General features: G+C 43.7%; 1 protein-coding gene across 5 annotated transcripts in view; it reads left to right on the top strand.

Moving 5' to 3' along the window:
• Positions 1–947: 947 nt before the first annotated feature.
• LOC110504536 (glucocorticoid receptor) overlaps positions 948–15,387 on the top strand; it is a 71,847-nt gene continuing 57,407 nt past the window's right edge. The window contains exons 1-4 of one of the 5 annotated variants that reach the window (XM_090220057.1): positions 957–1,256; positions 2,142–2,450; positions 6,628–7,589; positions 8,335–8,745. In XM_090220057.1, coding sequence (XP_090076183.1) covers positions 2,151–2,450; positions 6,628–7,589; positions 8,335–8,659 — 1,587 coding nt within the window. In that variant the 5' untranslated portion in view covers positions 957–1,256; positions 2,142–2,150 and the 3' untranslated portion in view covers positions 8,660–8,745. Of the gene's footprint in view, positions 1,257–2,141; positions 2,451–6,627; positions 7,590–8,334; positions 8,746–15,387 lie in introns of those variants that run through there. The other 4 variants (XM_036970518.2, XM_036970517.2, XM_090220056.1 and 1 more) reach the window with 4 other exon arrangements.

Genomic DNA, 15,387 nt, shown 5'->3' with positions numbered 1-15,387 from the left:
CGAGATGGCACATTCAAATGGGGTGGGATGGGATGAGCTGGTACATTCAAATGGGGTGGGATGGGACGAGCTGGTATATTCAAATGGGGTGGGATGGGATGAGCTGGTACATTCAAATGGGGTGGGATGGGACGATATGGTACATTCAAATGGGGTGGGATGGGATGAGCTGGTACATTCAAATGGGGTGGGACGAGCTGGTACATTCAAATGGGGTGGGACGAGCTGGTACATTCAAATGGGGTGGGACGAGCTGGTACATTCAAATGGGGTGGGTCAAGCTGGTACATTCAAATTGGATGGGTCAAGCTGGTACATTCATATTGTGTGGGACGAGCTGGTACATTCAAATGTGATGCGTAGCGACATACATTCTGATTGGTACATTCTGATTGGTACATAGGTATTGTGTGTAAACAGATATCTTCTTACCTCTTCATACACATATTACATGTCCATTCCAAACCAGGTTAAATCCAGTGTCCATGTTTAACCAGGGCTTATAGATCCCAATTATGGGCATAGACATACAAATATATTTTCAGATCATTTTTTTAAATAAGCGGTATTGTCCTATGCGTTATTCTTATCTGGCTGACGATACCTCATCAAGTTTCATACATAGCCTACGATTCGATATACATCTGTCTAGCTGGCTACTATACCGCAGGTAACCCAGTGCGTTGAGCGAAGGACTAATAACCGAAAGGTTGCTAGATCGAATCCCCGAGCTGACAAGGTAAAAAGTAATTCTGCTCCTAAACAAGGCAGTTAAACCCACTGTTCCTAGACCGTCATTGAAAATAAGAATTTGTTCTTAGAAACTGACATGCCTAGTTAAATAGGCTGCATTGGCCAAATGACAACCAATGGCTATGCATACCTACTGTAAGTGGAGCATGTAAGTTGCAGTATCTCGTCTTCGCCAACAGGTTGCACTACGTATTGTAAACAGTGAGATCTCCATTTTGTATGTTCCCCCCCTCCCTCCCTCCCTCCCTCCCTCAGAGGTTAGCGCCTACTTTCCTTTTGGCTGTGAACAGCACAGCTAATTCCGTGCATTTCGGACGCAATTGGATACCTAACACATTGTAGTGGATTGGATGATCCGATCGATTACTTGCTTCTTCGTGTCCTGATACGATTTGCAAGGAGAACGCAATCGGATGTTTTCGTGTTTCTAGCCGGTTTGCAAGCAAAACAATACCAAACAAAAACAACCATGCATGGAGTCACAACTACAAAACGCCTGAGGGGTAGGCAAACGCTTTAGATGTATAGTATTTGAAGTCATATAATGTACCATACATTAATTTGGAATGAATAACCAGAGATGGATTATGTTAGCCACTAGCTCGTTAGCTCAACATGTCTCTCAATGACATTTGGGGGGACGCATTTGCAGGAGCTAACGTAGCTAACTAACTCATGTGAGCTGCTTAAATAGCTAAATGTGCTGTTGCAAAATATATGAACATGGTTAACTAGTTAGGTTGCAGAAACACTTAATTCAATTCATACGCCACGATGCTTGTTTTTGTTGCTTTCAAATAATAAAGTAAAGCAAAGGGAATAGTTAGCCACTTAGCTAGGTAGCTAATATCTAACCAGCAATGCGCCCCAGCAGCAGGGGACTTCGGAGAATTCAGGTCAACTTCATAGAATGGATCAATTTGTCAACAATTATAAACACATGAAGTGTATGCAAATTAACTTCACACGTCACATGTGTAATGTCATTTTAACTAAGTAACTTAAAAGTACATATTATTCATTCATTGAAACCATAATATTAGGACAGATGTTGATGATACAGCTGGTATATTAGGTATAACTTGCCACGTGTGTAGTATGTTTGTGTCTTTACACTTAGGCAGGTTATTTGATACATGTCCATATTAGCCTACACGTGGCAGACACCGATCTAGCGCCGCACCAGGGGTATATTCATTATGCCGATTGCAACAGAAATAGGTTTACTCCAAATGGAAAACGTTTCAGGTAGGTCACTCCCCGTTTGGCGATGATTCATTATGTTAGGTACTTAAACTGTAAACGGTTTCCATTTCGAGATGTAATGAATACACTAGCATCCATGCTAATGACATTACCCACTCGGTCTTTTCCCTCTCTCTACCCAGGATCATAAGATGGATCAGGGAGGAGTGAAGAAGAGCAGGAGTAACAACGACAACAGCCGAGTTAAGCTCCTTCTGGGCGAAACACCCTCAGAGAGAACCCCTCTCACTGGTGCTCCCTGCAGTGCCATGTCCGTTGCTTTGGCAACCACCACCACCTCCTTCCTTCCATCCAGCCAGCTGATGCAACCAGGTGAGGTGCCCAGCGGACTCAGTAACAGCCCTCCTCCCTCAGGTGAGGACCTCGCCTCAGCCTCCGTCACGGCCTCCGTGGGCCTCTACCTGGAAGACCCAGAGCCTCCCACCACAAAGGTACTGCTACTCATTTGTTGTACTAACGCTCTAGCACTGGACTCTACCCCCACACCCACTGGACTCTATCCCCACACCCACTGGACTCTACCCCCACACCCACTGGACTCTACCCCCACACCCACTGGACTCTACCCCCACACACCCACTGGACTCTACCCCCACACCCACTGGACTCTACCCCCACACACCCACTGGAATCTATCCCCACACCCACTGGACTCTATCCCCACACCCACTGGACTCTACTCCCACACCCACTGGACTCTATCCCCACACCCACTGGACTCTATCCCCACACCCACTGGACTCTACTCCCACACCCACTGGACTCTACTCCCACACCCACTGGACTCTACTCCCACACCCACTGGACTCTACTCCCACACCCACTGGACTCTACTCCCACACCCACTGGACTCTACTCCCACACCCACTGGACTCTACTCCCACACCCACTGGACTCTACTCCCACACCCACTGGACTCTACTCCCACACCCACTGGACTCTACCCCCGCACCCACTGGACTCTACTCCCTCACCCATTGGAATTTACCCCGACACCCACTGGACTCTACTCCCACACCCACTGGACTCTACTCCCACACCCACTGGACTCTACCCCCACACCCACTGGACTCTACCCCGACACCCACTGGACTCTACCCCCACACCCACTGGACTCTACCCCCACACCCACTGGACTCTACCCCGACACTCACTGGACTCTACCCCCACACCCACTGGTCTCTACCCCCACACCCACTGGACTCTACGAACACGCTGGACTCTACCCACACACCCACTGGACTCTACTCCCACACCAACTGGACTCTACCCACAACCACACCCACTGGACTCTACTCCCACACCCACTGGACTCTACTCCCACACCCACTGGACTCTACCCACAACCACACCCACTGGACTCTACTCCCACACCCACTGGACTCTAGTCCCACACCCACTGGACTACCCCCACACCCACTGGACTCTACCCCCACACCCACTGGACTCTACTCCCACACACCCACTGGACTCTACTCCCTCACCCACTGGACTATACCCCCACACCCACTGGACTCTACTCCCACACCCACTGGACTCTACCCCCACACCCACTGGACTCTACTCCCACACCCACTGGTCTCTACCCACACACGCTGGACTCTACGAACACGCAGGGCGCTACCCACACACAATGGACTCTACCCACACACACTGGTCTCTACCCACACACACACTGGACTCTACCCACACACACACTGGACTCTACCCACACACACTAGACTCTACCCACACACACTGGACTCTACCCACACACTCACACACACACACAGTAACTCTACCCACACTGCCTACATGCTGGACTCTACCCACACACACAGTGACTCTACCCACACACACTGGACTCTACACACACACACACACACACACACACAGTACATTTTCCCACACACACATAACATGCATCCTGATGCCCCATACACTTTCGCACTCACCACATACACTGCTGCTACTGTGTATTATCTATCTTAGTCATTTTACAGTAAATATACAATGCAAAGCTACCTCAATTACTTCGACTCCCTGTATATAGCCATGTTATTACCTGGTACTCCCTGTATATAGCCATGATATTACCTGGTACTCCCTGTATATAGCCATGTTATTACCTGGTACTCCCTGTATATAGCCATGTTATTACCTGGTACTCTCTGTATATAGCCATGTTATTATCTGGTACTGTCTGTATATAGCCGTGATATTACCTGGTACTGTCTGTATATAGCCATGATATTACCTGGTACTGTCTGTATATAGCCATGTTATTACCTGGTACTCCCTGTGTATAGCCATGTTATTACCTCCCTGTATATAGCCATGTTATTACCTGGTACTCCCTGTGTATAGCCATGTTATTACCTCCCTGTATATAGCCATGATATTACCTGGTACTCCCTGTATATAGCCATGTTATTACCTGGTACTCCCTGTATATAGCCATGCTATTACCTGGTACTCTCTGTATATAGCCATGTTATTACCTGGTACTGCCTGTATATAGCCATGTTATTACCTGGTTCTCCCTGTATATAGCCATGATATTACCTGGTACTGTCTGTATATAGCCATGATATTACCTGGTACTGTCTGTATATAGCCATGTTATTACCTGGTACTCCCTGTGCATAGCCATGTTATTACCTCCCTGTATATATCCATGTTATTACCTGGCACTCCCTGTATATAGCCATGTTGTTACCTCCCTGTATATAGCCATGTTATTACCTGGTACTCCCTGTATATAGCCATGTTATTACCTGGTACTCCCTGTATATAGCCATGTTATTACCTGGTACTCCCTGTATATAGCCATGTTATTACCATGTTATTACCTGGTACTCCCTGTATATAGCCATGTTATTACCTGGTACTTCCTGTATATAGCCATGTTATTACCTGGTACTCCCTGTATATAGCCATGTTATTACCTGGTACTTCCTGTATATAGCCATGTTATTACCTGGTACTTCCTGTATATAGCCATGTTATTACCTGGTACTCCCTGTATATAGCCATGTTATTTCCTGGTACTCCCTGTATATAGCCATGTTATTACCTGGTACTGTCTGTATATAGCCATGTTATTACCTGGTACTGTCTGTATATAGCCATGTTATTTTCTACTCCCTGTATATATCCGTGTTATTACCTGGTACTCCCTGTATATAGCCATGTTATTACCTGGTACTCCCTGTATATAGCCATGTTATTTTCTACTTCCTGTATATAGCCATGTTATTTTCTACTTCCTGTATATAGCCATGTTATTTTCTACTTCCTGTATATAGCCATGTTATTACCTGGCACTCCCTGTATATAGCCATGTTGTTACCTCCCTGTATATAGCCATGTTATTACCTGGTACTCCCTGTATATAGCCATGTTATTACCTGGTACTCCCTGTATATAGCCATGTTATTACCTGGTACTCCCTGTATATAGCCATGTTATTACCATGTTATTACCTGGTACTCCCTGTATATAGCCATGTTATTACCTGGTACTTCCTGTATATAGCCATGTTATTACCTGGTACTCCCTGTATATAGCCATGTTATTACCTGGTACTTCCTGTATATAGCCATGTTATTACCTGGTACTTCCTGTATATAGCCATGTTATTACCTGGTACTCCCTGTATATAGCCATGTTATTTCCTGGTACTCCCTGTATATAGCCATGTTATTTCCTGGTACTCCCTGTATATAGCCATGTTATTACCTGGTACTCCATGTATATAGCCATGTTATTACCTGGTACTCCCTGTATATAGCCATGTTATTACCTGGTACTCCCTGTATATAGCCATGTTATTACCTGGTACTCCCTGTATATAGCCATGTTATTACCTGGTACTCCCTGTATATAGCCATGTTATTACCTGGTACTCCCTGTATATATCCATGTTATTACCTGGTACTCCCTGTATATAGCCATGTTATTACCTGGTACTCCCTGTATATAGCCATGTTATTTTCTACTTCCTGTATATAGCCATGTTATTTTCTACTTCCTGTATATAGCCATGTTATTTTCTACTTCCTGTATATAGCCATGTTATTACCTCCCTGTATATAGCCATGTTATTACCTGGTTCTCCCTGAATATAGCCATGTTATTACCTCCCTGTATATAGTCATGTTATTTTCTACTTCCTGTATATAGCCATGTTATTTTCTACTTCCTGTATATAGCCATGTTATTTTCTACTTCCTGTATATAGCCATGTTATTTTCTACTTCCTGTATATAGCCATGTTATTTTCTACTCCTTATTTTTTTATTCATTATTCAAAATGTATTATTTTTCTTGTCACTATTTCCGTTTAATTTTTTTATCTTATCTTTAATTCTGCATTGTTGGAAAAGGACCCGTAAGTCAGCATTTCACTGTTGTCTACAAAGCGTGTGACAAATACGATTTGGGTTCGGGTCAATTCTGTTTCAGTAATGCAGGATTTTTTTTCTCATAGAGAACCACTGGAATGTCAGGTTACTTGCTGAATTGACAGAATTTTAAATGTTTTCTTGTTTTTTTCTCCCCCTTTGTAGTGATTTGACAAACCAATGTTCCCATCTGTTATTAATGGAGTATTTCTTCTTATCTAAGCTCCTGCCCCAACAGACTAACACGTCCCTGGGCCTTGGACTCTTCACCCTTGGGGATACCTACTCCCGCCTGGAAGACAGCATCGCTGACTTCCACCGCTCCTCACCCAGCATGGACTCTCTGATCGGGGGCTCGGACCCTAACCTGTTCCCCATGTCCATGAGGACGGAGACAGACTTCTCCCGGGACCAGGACCTTATGGATATGGACCAGGAAGGGTACATTGGAAAAGACCAGAAACTGTTCAACGACAACACTCTGGATCTCCTCCAGGACTTTGAGTTGACAGGCTCCCCCTCAGACTTTTACGTAGGGGACGACGCCTTCCTTTCCTCCCTGGCTGATGACACTCTGCTGGGGGATGAGAGCCAGGATCGTGGGGTCTCCAACTCCACCTCCAAGCCAGCTGCTACTACGACCAATAGTGGTGGTTGTAGCGGTTCCAACACCACCACGTTGAATGGTAGCAATCTTCTAACATGTCAGGATGAATCCAACTCCAGCACCCCTATGACAGGCAACTCCCCGACCCCCAACACCTTTCCCGTGGTGAAGCTCGAGAAGGAATCTGGCTTCATCCAGCTGTGTACTCCAGGAGTGATCAAACAGGAGAAGACCTCGGCCATTCGTAGCTACTCCTGCCGAATGAGTGGTAGTACCGGCGGCTCCACTTCCTCCTCCCCCTCAGAGCTGTCCAGCGCCAGCCCCATCTCCATCTGTGGGGTGAGCACCTCTGGAGGACAGAGCTACCACTTTGGAGTCAACAGCAGCATTAACACCCCCTTGGCTTCCACTACCAGTGGAGCTTCTCCGCAAAAGGACCAGAAGCCCTCTGTGTTCAGCCTGTATCCTCCGTTGGTGACCGTAGGAGAGGCTTGGAACAACAGTAGCTATGGGGACGGAGCTTCTGGAATGCAAGGTCTCTCCAGCCCTACCTCCTCTTTCTCCAGCAGCTTTGCAAGGTAAGGAGAAGAATTGAAAGAATGTTGCTAATAAAAAAGCAGTCCTGTAGTTGGTCTGGTGGTAGTTTGGTGGTGGTCGTCTGGCCAGCCTGCTGCGTTGCGACAGTGAGGCTGGTCTAGGGTTGGAATCTTTCCGGTAAATTTCCTGAATTTTTCCAGAAATTTTCCATGGGAAGTTAAACCCCCGGGATTTGGGGAATTTTGCTTCAATTCATTAAAAAAGTTAGCTTATAACAGGGAACCTTTTTTTGTGTGGGATACACACAAGGCAATTCCTTATTTTGGTTCAACTATCCCCAATTCAATGCAATTGCAACCCTCTGCACGCACAGTGCATTCTTCCATCACATGTACAGCTGTTTCTCAAGATCTTGCACACTAATGAGATGCTATTGAGCCCACACTACTACACTGTCTGAGCCAAGGACTACATGCTTTCTGGTAAGTTTTGATGACAATACTGGGAGGGGTGAATATATTTTATATGATTGTTTGTTCACTAGTAAATAGTAGCCTACTACAAAGTGTGTTTAAATAATTTCTAACTTGTTAACAATTTCTGCTATTTTTGTTTTAGCTTGCTTGAGCCTGCTAACTGTGTGTTAATTCACCTGTTTCCATACCAGTTTCATTAAAAAAGAAATATATTAAACAAGGAGTTTTTTTAATCTAACTGCTTAACTATTTAAACTTGTACATGGAATTGTATATATTTTTTTTACATTTTCTTTTACAATATTTACAGGAAAATGCCACAGGCACTATCTGATGTGTGGAGACATTTCACTGCAGCTAATGTAGAAGGAAAAGTTGTGTACATTTGCAAATACTGTGCCAAATCATATGTGAAGAATGCAACGAAGATGCAGAATCATCTGGCCAAGTGCATAAAGTTCCCTCAGTGCTCACGACAAACAACCTCTGACAAAAGTCCCTCTACTTCTATTCGAGGTGAAGATTATACATCAGATACCTTATCGATAGCAACAGCTCATGGTCCTCCTGGAATCAGACACCTTATCGATAGCAACAGCTCATGGTCCTCCTGGAATCAGACACCTTATCGATAGCAACAGCTCATGGTCCTCCTGGAATCAGACACCTTATCGATAGCAACAGCTCATGGTCCTCCTGGAATCAGACACCTTATCGATAGCAACAGCTCATGGTCCTCCTGGAATCAGACATCTTATCGATAGCAACAGCTCATGGTCCTCCTGGAATCAGACATCTTATCGATAGCAACAGCTCATGGTCCTCCTGGAATCAGACACCTTATCGATAGCAACAGCTCATGGTCCTCCTGGAATCAGACATCTTATCGATAGCAACAGCTCATGGTCCTCCTGGAATCAGACATCTTATCGATAGCAACAGCTCATGATCCTCCTGGAATCAGACACCTTATCGATAGCAACAGCTCATGGTCCTCCTGGAATCAGACACCTTATCGATAGCAACAGCTCATGGTCCTCCTGGAATCAGAAGTTTTTTTGACTCATTGGAGGAATGTAGCCAGAGAAATGCTCATGAATGTCTTGCTTGAGCTGTGTATTATTATTATTATTATTATTATTATTATTATTTATTATTATTATTATTATTATTATTATTATTTATTATTTTTTATGCAACTGGTTCACCTCTAATGGTCACAGGCAATGTATATTGGAAGATATTTCTGAATGTTCTTCGCCCAGCATACACCCCTCCAACCAGACATGCTTTATCTACTAATTTGCTGGATGTAGAGTTCAACAGAGTTCAAGTGAAGGTCCAGCAAATCATAGTGAAAGCAGACTGTATTGCAATCATCTCTGATGGGTGGTCGAATGTTCGTGGGCAAGGAATAATTAACTACATAATTTCCACCCTCAACCAGTATTCTGCAAGAGCACAGACACAAGGGACAACACACACACCGGTCTCTACATTGCAGATGAGCTGAAGGCGGTCATCAATGACCTTGGACCACAGAAGGTATTTGCACGGGTGAAAGACAATGCTGCAAACATAAAGGCTGCTTGGTCTAAAGTGGAGGAGTCCTACCTTCACATCACACCCATTGAATCTGCTCCTCAAGGACATCATGGCACTGAAAACAATGGGTAGACTCTACAAGGGAGCCAAGGAAATGGTTAGGTATGTGAAGGGTCATCAAGTTATAGCAGCAATCTACCTCACCAAGCAATGTGAGAAGAATAAGAGCACGACATTGAAGCTACCCAGCAACACCCGTTGGGGTGGTGTTGTCATCATGTTTGACAGTCTCCTGGAGGGGAAGGGGTCTCCAAGAAATGGCCATATCACAGTCTGCCGATTAAGGACAGCCCCATCAAGAGGATCCTCCTGGATTATGTATTTTGGGAGAGAGTGGTAAGCAGCCTGAAACTCCTGAAACCTACAGCAGTAGCCATTGCACGGATTGAGGGGGACAATGCCATCCTGTCTGATGTTCAGACTCTGCTTGCAGATGTAAGAGAATAAATCTGTACTGCCCTTCCCACTTCACTGTTGCTCCAAGCAGAGGAAACTGCATTTCTGAAATACATCAAAAAGTGTGAAGACTTCTGGCTGAAACCCATACACACCGTGTACATGTTGGACATGTATGCTGGCAAGAGCATCCTGTCTGGTGCAGAGATCAACAAGGCCTATGGTGTCATCACTACCGTGTCTCGCCACCTTGACCTGGATGAAGACAAGGTCCTTGGCAGTCTAGTGAAGTATACTTCCAAGCAAGAGCTTTGGGATGGAGATGCAATATGGCAGTTGTGTCAACATATCTCATCAGCCACCCTGGTGGAAGGGACTTTGTGGATCTGAGGCTCTTTCCCCTGTTGCCTCATCATCCTCCAAATCCCACCAACATCAGCCGCCTCAGAGCGCAACTGGTCCTTGTTTGGGAAAACGCACACCAAAGCATGCAACAGGCTGACCAATACAAGGGTTGAAAAATTGGTGGCCACCCGGGAAAATTTGAGGCTTTTTGAGCCTGACGACAAGCCACCCTCAACAAGGTTGGAAAGTGACAGTGAAGATGAGGCCTCCGAGTCTGATGTTAAGAGGTGGACATTGAGGAGGTCCAGGGAGAAGACATGGAAGCCAGAGAGGAAGACAACCAAAGCTTTAGTTTCTAGACTATCATTTTACAGATGTATGTTGAAGACGTTTTTGGGAGATGCGATGGATCATTGGGGATCATTCAATATTCCCCTTTTTTTTCAGTGAAATTATCCCATGTGAAGAGTCAACTCATTTCATTAAAGTTCAGTTCAACTAAATCGTTTAAAAATAATTATTTTGTAAGGATTTAATCATTTGTAATTATGTCTACTTATGATGAGGTAAAATGTTTATGTTTCTGTCTCCATATGATATAGTAAATATATCCAATGCAAAAAAACATCTACATTTAAATGGTATTAATTTGCATATAAATCTGTTAATTCCCATATATTCCCGTTAATTCCCACGGAAACTTTACACCTCTGAATATTCCCCAAAATGTGCAACCCTAGGCTGGTGTCACAGTGTTATGTTGAAAACTGTGGAATAAAACTAGTGTTCAGGGCAGGGGAGATTTCTGGAACATATTACTGACAGCGGGATTCTAAGAGCTCCTCCTTGGTTTTTCAACATGTCAAGGCAACTCTGTCCAGTCAGTTACTGAACTGGAGACGGTTAGAGATTATCCTAGTGTTTTCCCCCCATTTTTTTTTATTTTGCCTGTATCAACATGCCCTTAAACACTTGTGCAGGGGAATGAAATATCACAGATGAATATTGTAGACGCTTTCAGTCACCAGACCAATCAATTTTTTTATCTTGTCTTATCTTTTCAGCAGAGCTATTGCAGAGCTATTGCCTCTAAAGCGATAGATAGTAGAAAATGGGTCATGTGTTTCTGTGATACCATAATGTTGTCTTACCGCAGGCATTAGAAATGTTTTCTAAATAATTGCCACATTTCACAGTCTGTGATCTAAAAAGGGCACACTATTCCACAGTCTATAGGGCTCTGGTCAAAAGTGAAGGAGTGCACTATATAGGGGAATCGGCTACCATTTGGAACACATATATAGTTACGGTACAGTAGACCACTGTCATGAAGGGCTCCGGGGACTAGAGGACACAATCAGTGTCTATATAGACATAGGCCCAGCTAGGGGAATTCCACTTTAACCTCACAGAGACATGTCATTGTTACATTCACATCTAGGGGCCTGTTCTACTACACAGTTGCTTTGTCTGCCTACTCTCTGTTTTCTTAATTACAGATACAGTAGTACTAGTATAGACTAGTTGTTATTTACTGTTAGGTCTACAGTAATACTAGTGTAGACTAGTTGTTATTTACAGTTAGGTCTACAGTAATACTAGTATAGACTAGTTGTTATTTACTGTTAGGTCTACAGTAATACTAGTATAGACTAGTTGTTATTTACTGTTAGGTCTACAGTAATACTAGTGTAGACTAGTTGTTATTTACTGTTAGGTCTACAGTAATACTAGTGTAGACTAGTTGTTATTTACTGTTAGGTCTACAGTAATACTAGTATAGACTAGTATAGATATTTTCCTTGCCCCCCCAAAAATACGATATTGAAAACTGATATTTAACATTTCAGCGGCCTTTTAAGCATTCTAGTAGAGTTAAATAGTTAACACACACACATGGGCACAGCGGTCTAAGGCACATCTCAGTGCAAGAGGTGTCACTACAGTCCCTGGTTCGAATCCAGGCTGTATCATATCCGGCCGTGATTGGGAGTCCCGTAGGGCGGCGCACAATTGGCCCAGCGTCGTCCGGGGTAGGCCGTCATTGTAAATAAGAATTTGTTCTTAACTGACTTGCTTAGTTAAATAAAGGGTACACACACACACACGTTATTTTGTTGTCATTTACGTTGCCGTTTACGTATGCCCCCATTACAAGTAAAACATCATCAAACCCTATTTCTTTCACTTACTTGCTGTGCTGTTTCGTTGTTCAGTCCTTTCATTCTCAACCAGGATTTCTTATACTATTGAACGCCGTTTGGGTCTTTAGTATGGAAAGCGGTTTGGGTCGTTGCTATGGGAAGCCGTTTGGGTCGTTGCTATGGGAAGCCGTTTGGGTCGTTGCTATGGAAAGCCGTTTGGGTCGTTGCTATGGGAAGCCGTTTGGGTCTTTAGTATGGAAAGCCGTTTGGGTCGTTGCTATGGGAAGCCGTTTGGGTCTTTAGTATGGAAAGCCGTTTGGGTCGTTGCTATGGGAAGCCGTTTGGGTCGTTGCTATGGGAAGCCGTTTGGGTCGTTGCGTGTCAAAAAAGATACACGTCATATAACACTATTTGACGTGTCGAATAAGCTTGTTGACCAATCAGGACCTGAATATGACTGCATGTCACACATTAATTTAACACGTTCATTAAAATAATGTACATAGTTATTACACATTGATTGCACTGTCACAATGATTCATCTATACGTATGCTATGATGCTGGTAAAGTTGTCACCTCATGATAACACACGGCCCCATGTCTCAAGGATCTGTACACAAGTCCTGGAAGCTGAAATTTCCCAGACATGTCACCCGTTGAGCATGGGTTCGGTTGCTCTCGATCGACTTGTACAACGGCGTGTTCCAGTTTCCGCCAATATCCAGCAATTTTGCACGGCCATTAAAGAGGAGTGGGGCAACATTCTACAGGCCACAAACAACAGCCTGGTCAACTCTATGTGAAAGAGATGTCGCGCTGCATGAGGCAAATGGTGGTCACACCAGATACGGACTGGTTTTATCATCCACGCCCCTACATTTTTTTTTTTTTTTTCGGTTTCAAGTTTTAATGTCACAAGTAAAGTGAAATGGCTTTCTTGCAAACTCAAAACCCAACAATGCGATAATCAATAACAATGTATTATCAGATAGGATAAATAATAGTAAGTAATACGCAGTAGGTATCTGTGACCAACAGAATCATATCTGTATTACCAGTCATGTGAAATCCATAGATTAGGACCAAATGAATTTATTTAAATTGACAGATTTCCTTTATATGAACTGTAACTCTGTAAAATCGTAGAAATTGTTTCATGTTTTTATATTTTTGTTCAGTGGATTTTGACCCTTCTGGTCATCTATGAACGATGTACTCTTATAATATCCACTGGCACAGTCAGAACAGGACTGGCCACCCCTCGGAGCCTGGGTCCTCTCTAGGTTTCTTTCTAGGTTCCTGCCTTTCTAGGGAGTTTTTCTTATTTCTTGTGTACATCTGCATTGCTTGCTGTTTTGGTGTTTTAGGCTTGGTTTCTGTATTAGCTCTTTGTGGCAACTGCTGATGGATAGCCTACTTAACTGTATTGTTAGTTGCTAGGCCTATTCCACTTCTTCTCATAAAGCCCCAAGCTTGTTTTAGGCCAAGTGTAAATGTACTATCAACCCAAGTTAGTACCATGTCATTGTTAGTTTGAGGCCTCAATGCTTTCCTTGATGACTTTACCTAGCTAGCTGCAGACAGATACTAGTCTGAGTTTCAGGCTGTGTCTGAAAACGTTACTGGCCGTCAAATTCTTGTTCTCCGTCTTTGTCTCCTCGATTCCTCCCAAAGCTAATTTTGAGAGGAATTAGCGCTCTGACCTCCAATGAGCTTTGAGAATAATTGCGGAAACGAGGACGGAGGAAGCAAGGATTTGACACCAAGTAGTAATGTATTTAGACAGACCTAGTATCAACTGTGTCCCAAACACCCTATTCCCTATATAGTGCACTACTTTTGGCCAGAGCCCATTAAGGAAGTTGTGCACTATATAGGGAATAGAGAGCCATTTAGAACATAACCCTAGTCTGAGGCTAACAGGAAGTATCTGGTCTTGTGGGCACATCCTCCTGGCCTGGTCCACCAGTTGCATGATGCCAGAAATTAACACCAGAGGTTGATTGGGTTCAAATACTATGAAATTGTTCAACTACCTTGAGTGTTTGCTCTAGCCTGGCTAGATTGCCAGATGAGAGGAGTTTGCATTTAGGATACTTTTCCATTAGATCTAGTTCTAACAGGCAAACTCAATCAAGCACAGATAAAGTATTTGAAATGATTCATAATATTATTTGAACCCACCCCTGGCCTGACTTCACTGTATGAGTGACGTGACTGCTGTCAATACAAGCCCGGCCTACAGGATAGGGGTTGAGGTTTGAGGTGTTGACTACAGTCAATACAAGCCCAGCCTACAGGAAAGGGGTTGAGGTTTGAGGTGTTGACTACGGTCGAATCAAGTCCAACCTACAGGAAAGGGACTGGGGGTTGGGGGTTGAAGTGTAGGGTTCATTCAACAATACAATGCCGATGATTGATTGAACGAGGTTTGTTATTGTCCCTCAGAAGGGAAATTCTTTGTTAGGAGGTAGTTGGATTGTAGACCAGTGGATAAAGCCTATGTGGGGATGAATGAGTCAGCCTACATATAATATTGTATTGGTGTAAAGTAATTAATTATTGTTTCGGCTTAATAATGTAGACTTTTTAACCACTCACACATACAGCGCTTTTGGAAAGTATTCAGACCCCTAAGACTTTTGTTTTGTTTTGTTACGTTACAGCCTATTTCTAAAATGGATTCAAATGTCGTCGTCCCCCCCCTTATCAATCCCTACACAATACCCCATAATGACAAAGCAAAACATGTTTTTTGTTTTGATGCAAATGTATAAAATAAGTTAAACATTTTACATAAGTTTTCAGACCCTTTACTCAGTACTTTGTTGAAGTACCTTAGGCAGCGATTACAACCTTGAGTCTTCTTGGG

This window comes from Oncorhynchus mykiss, chromosome 25 (assembly GCF_057628025.1).
Source record: "Oncorhynchus mykiss isolate SJ-2025 chromosome 25, ASM5762802v1, whole genome shotgun sequence".
Taxonomy (NCBI): domain Eukaryota; kingdom Metazoa; phylum Chordata; class Actinopteri; order Salmoniformes; family Salmonidae; genus Oncorhynchus; species Oncorhynchus mykiss.
Note: the sequence above shows the minus strand (reverse complement) of the source record. Positions and strands in the feature narration are given on the sequence as shown.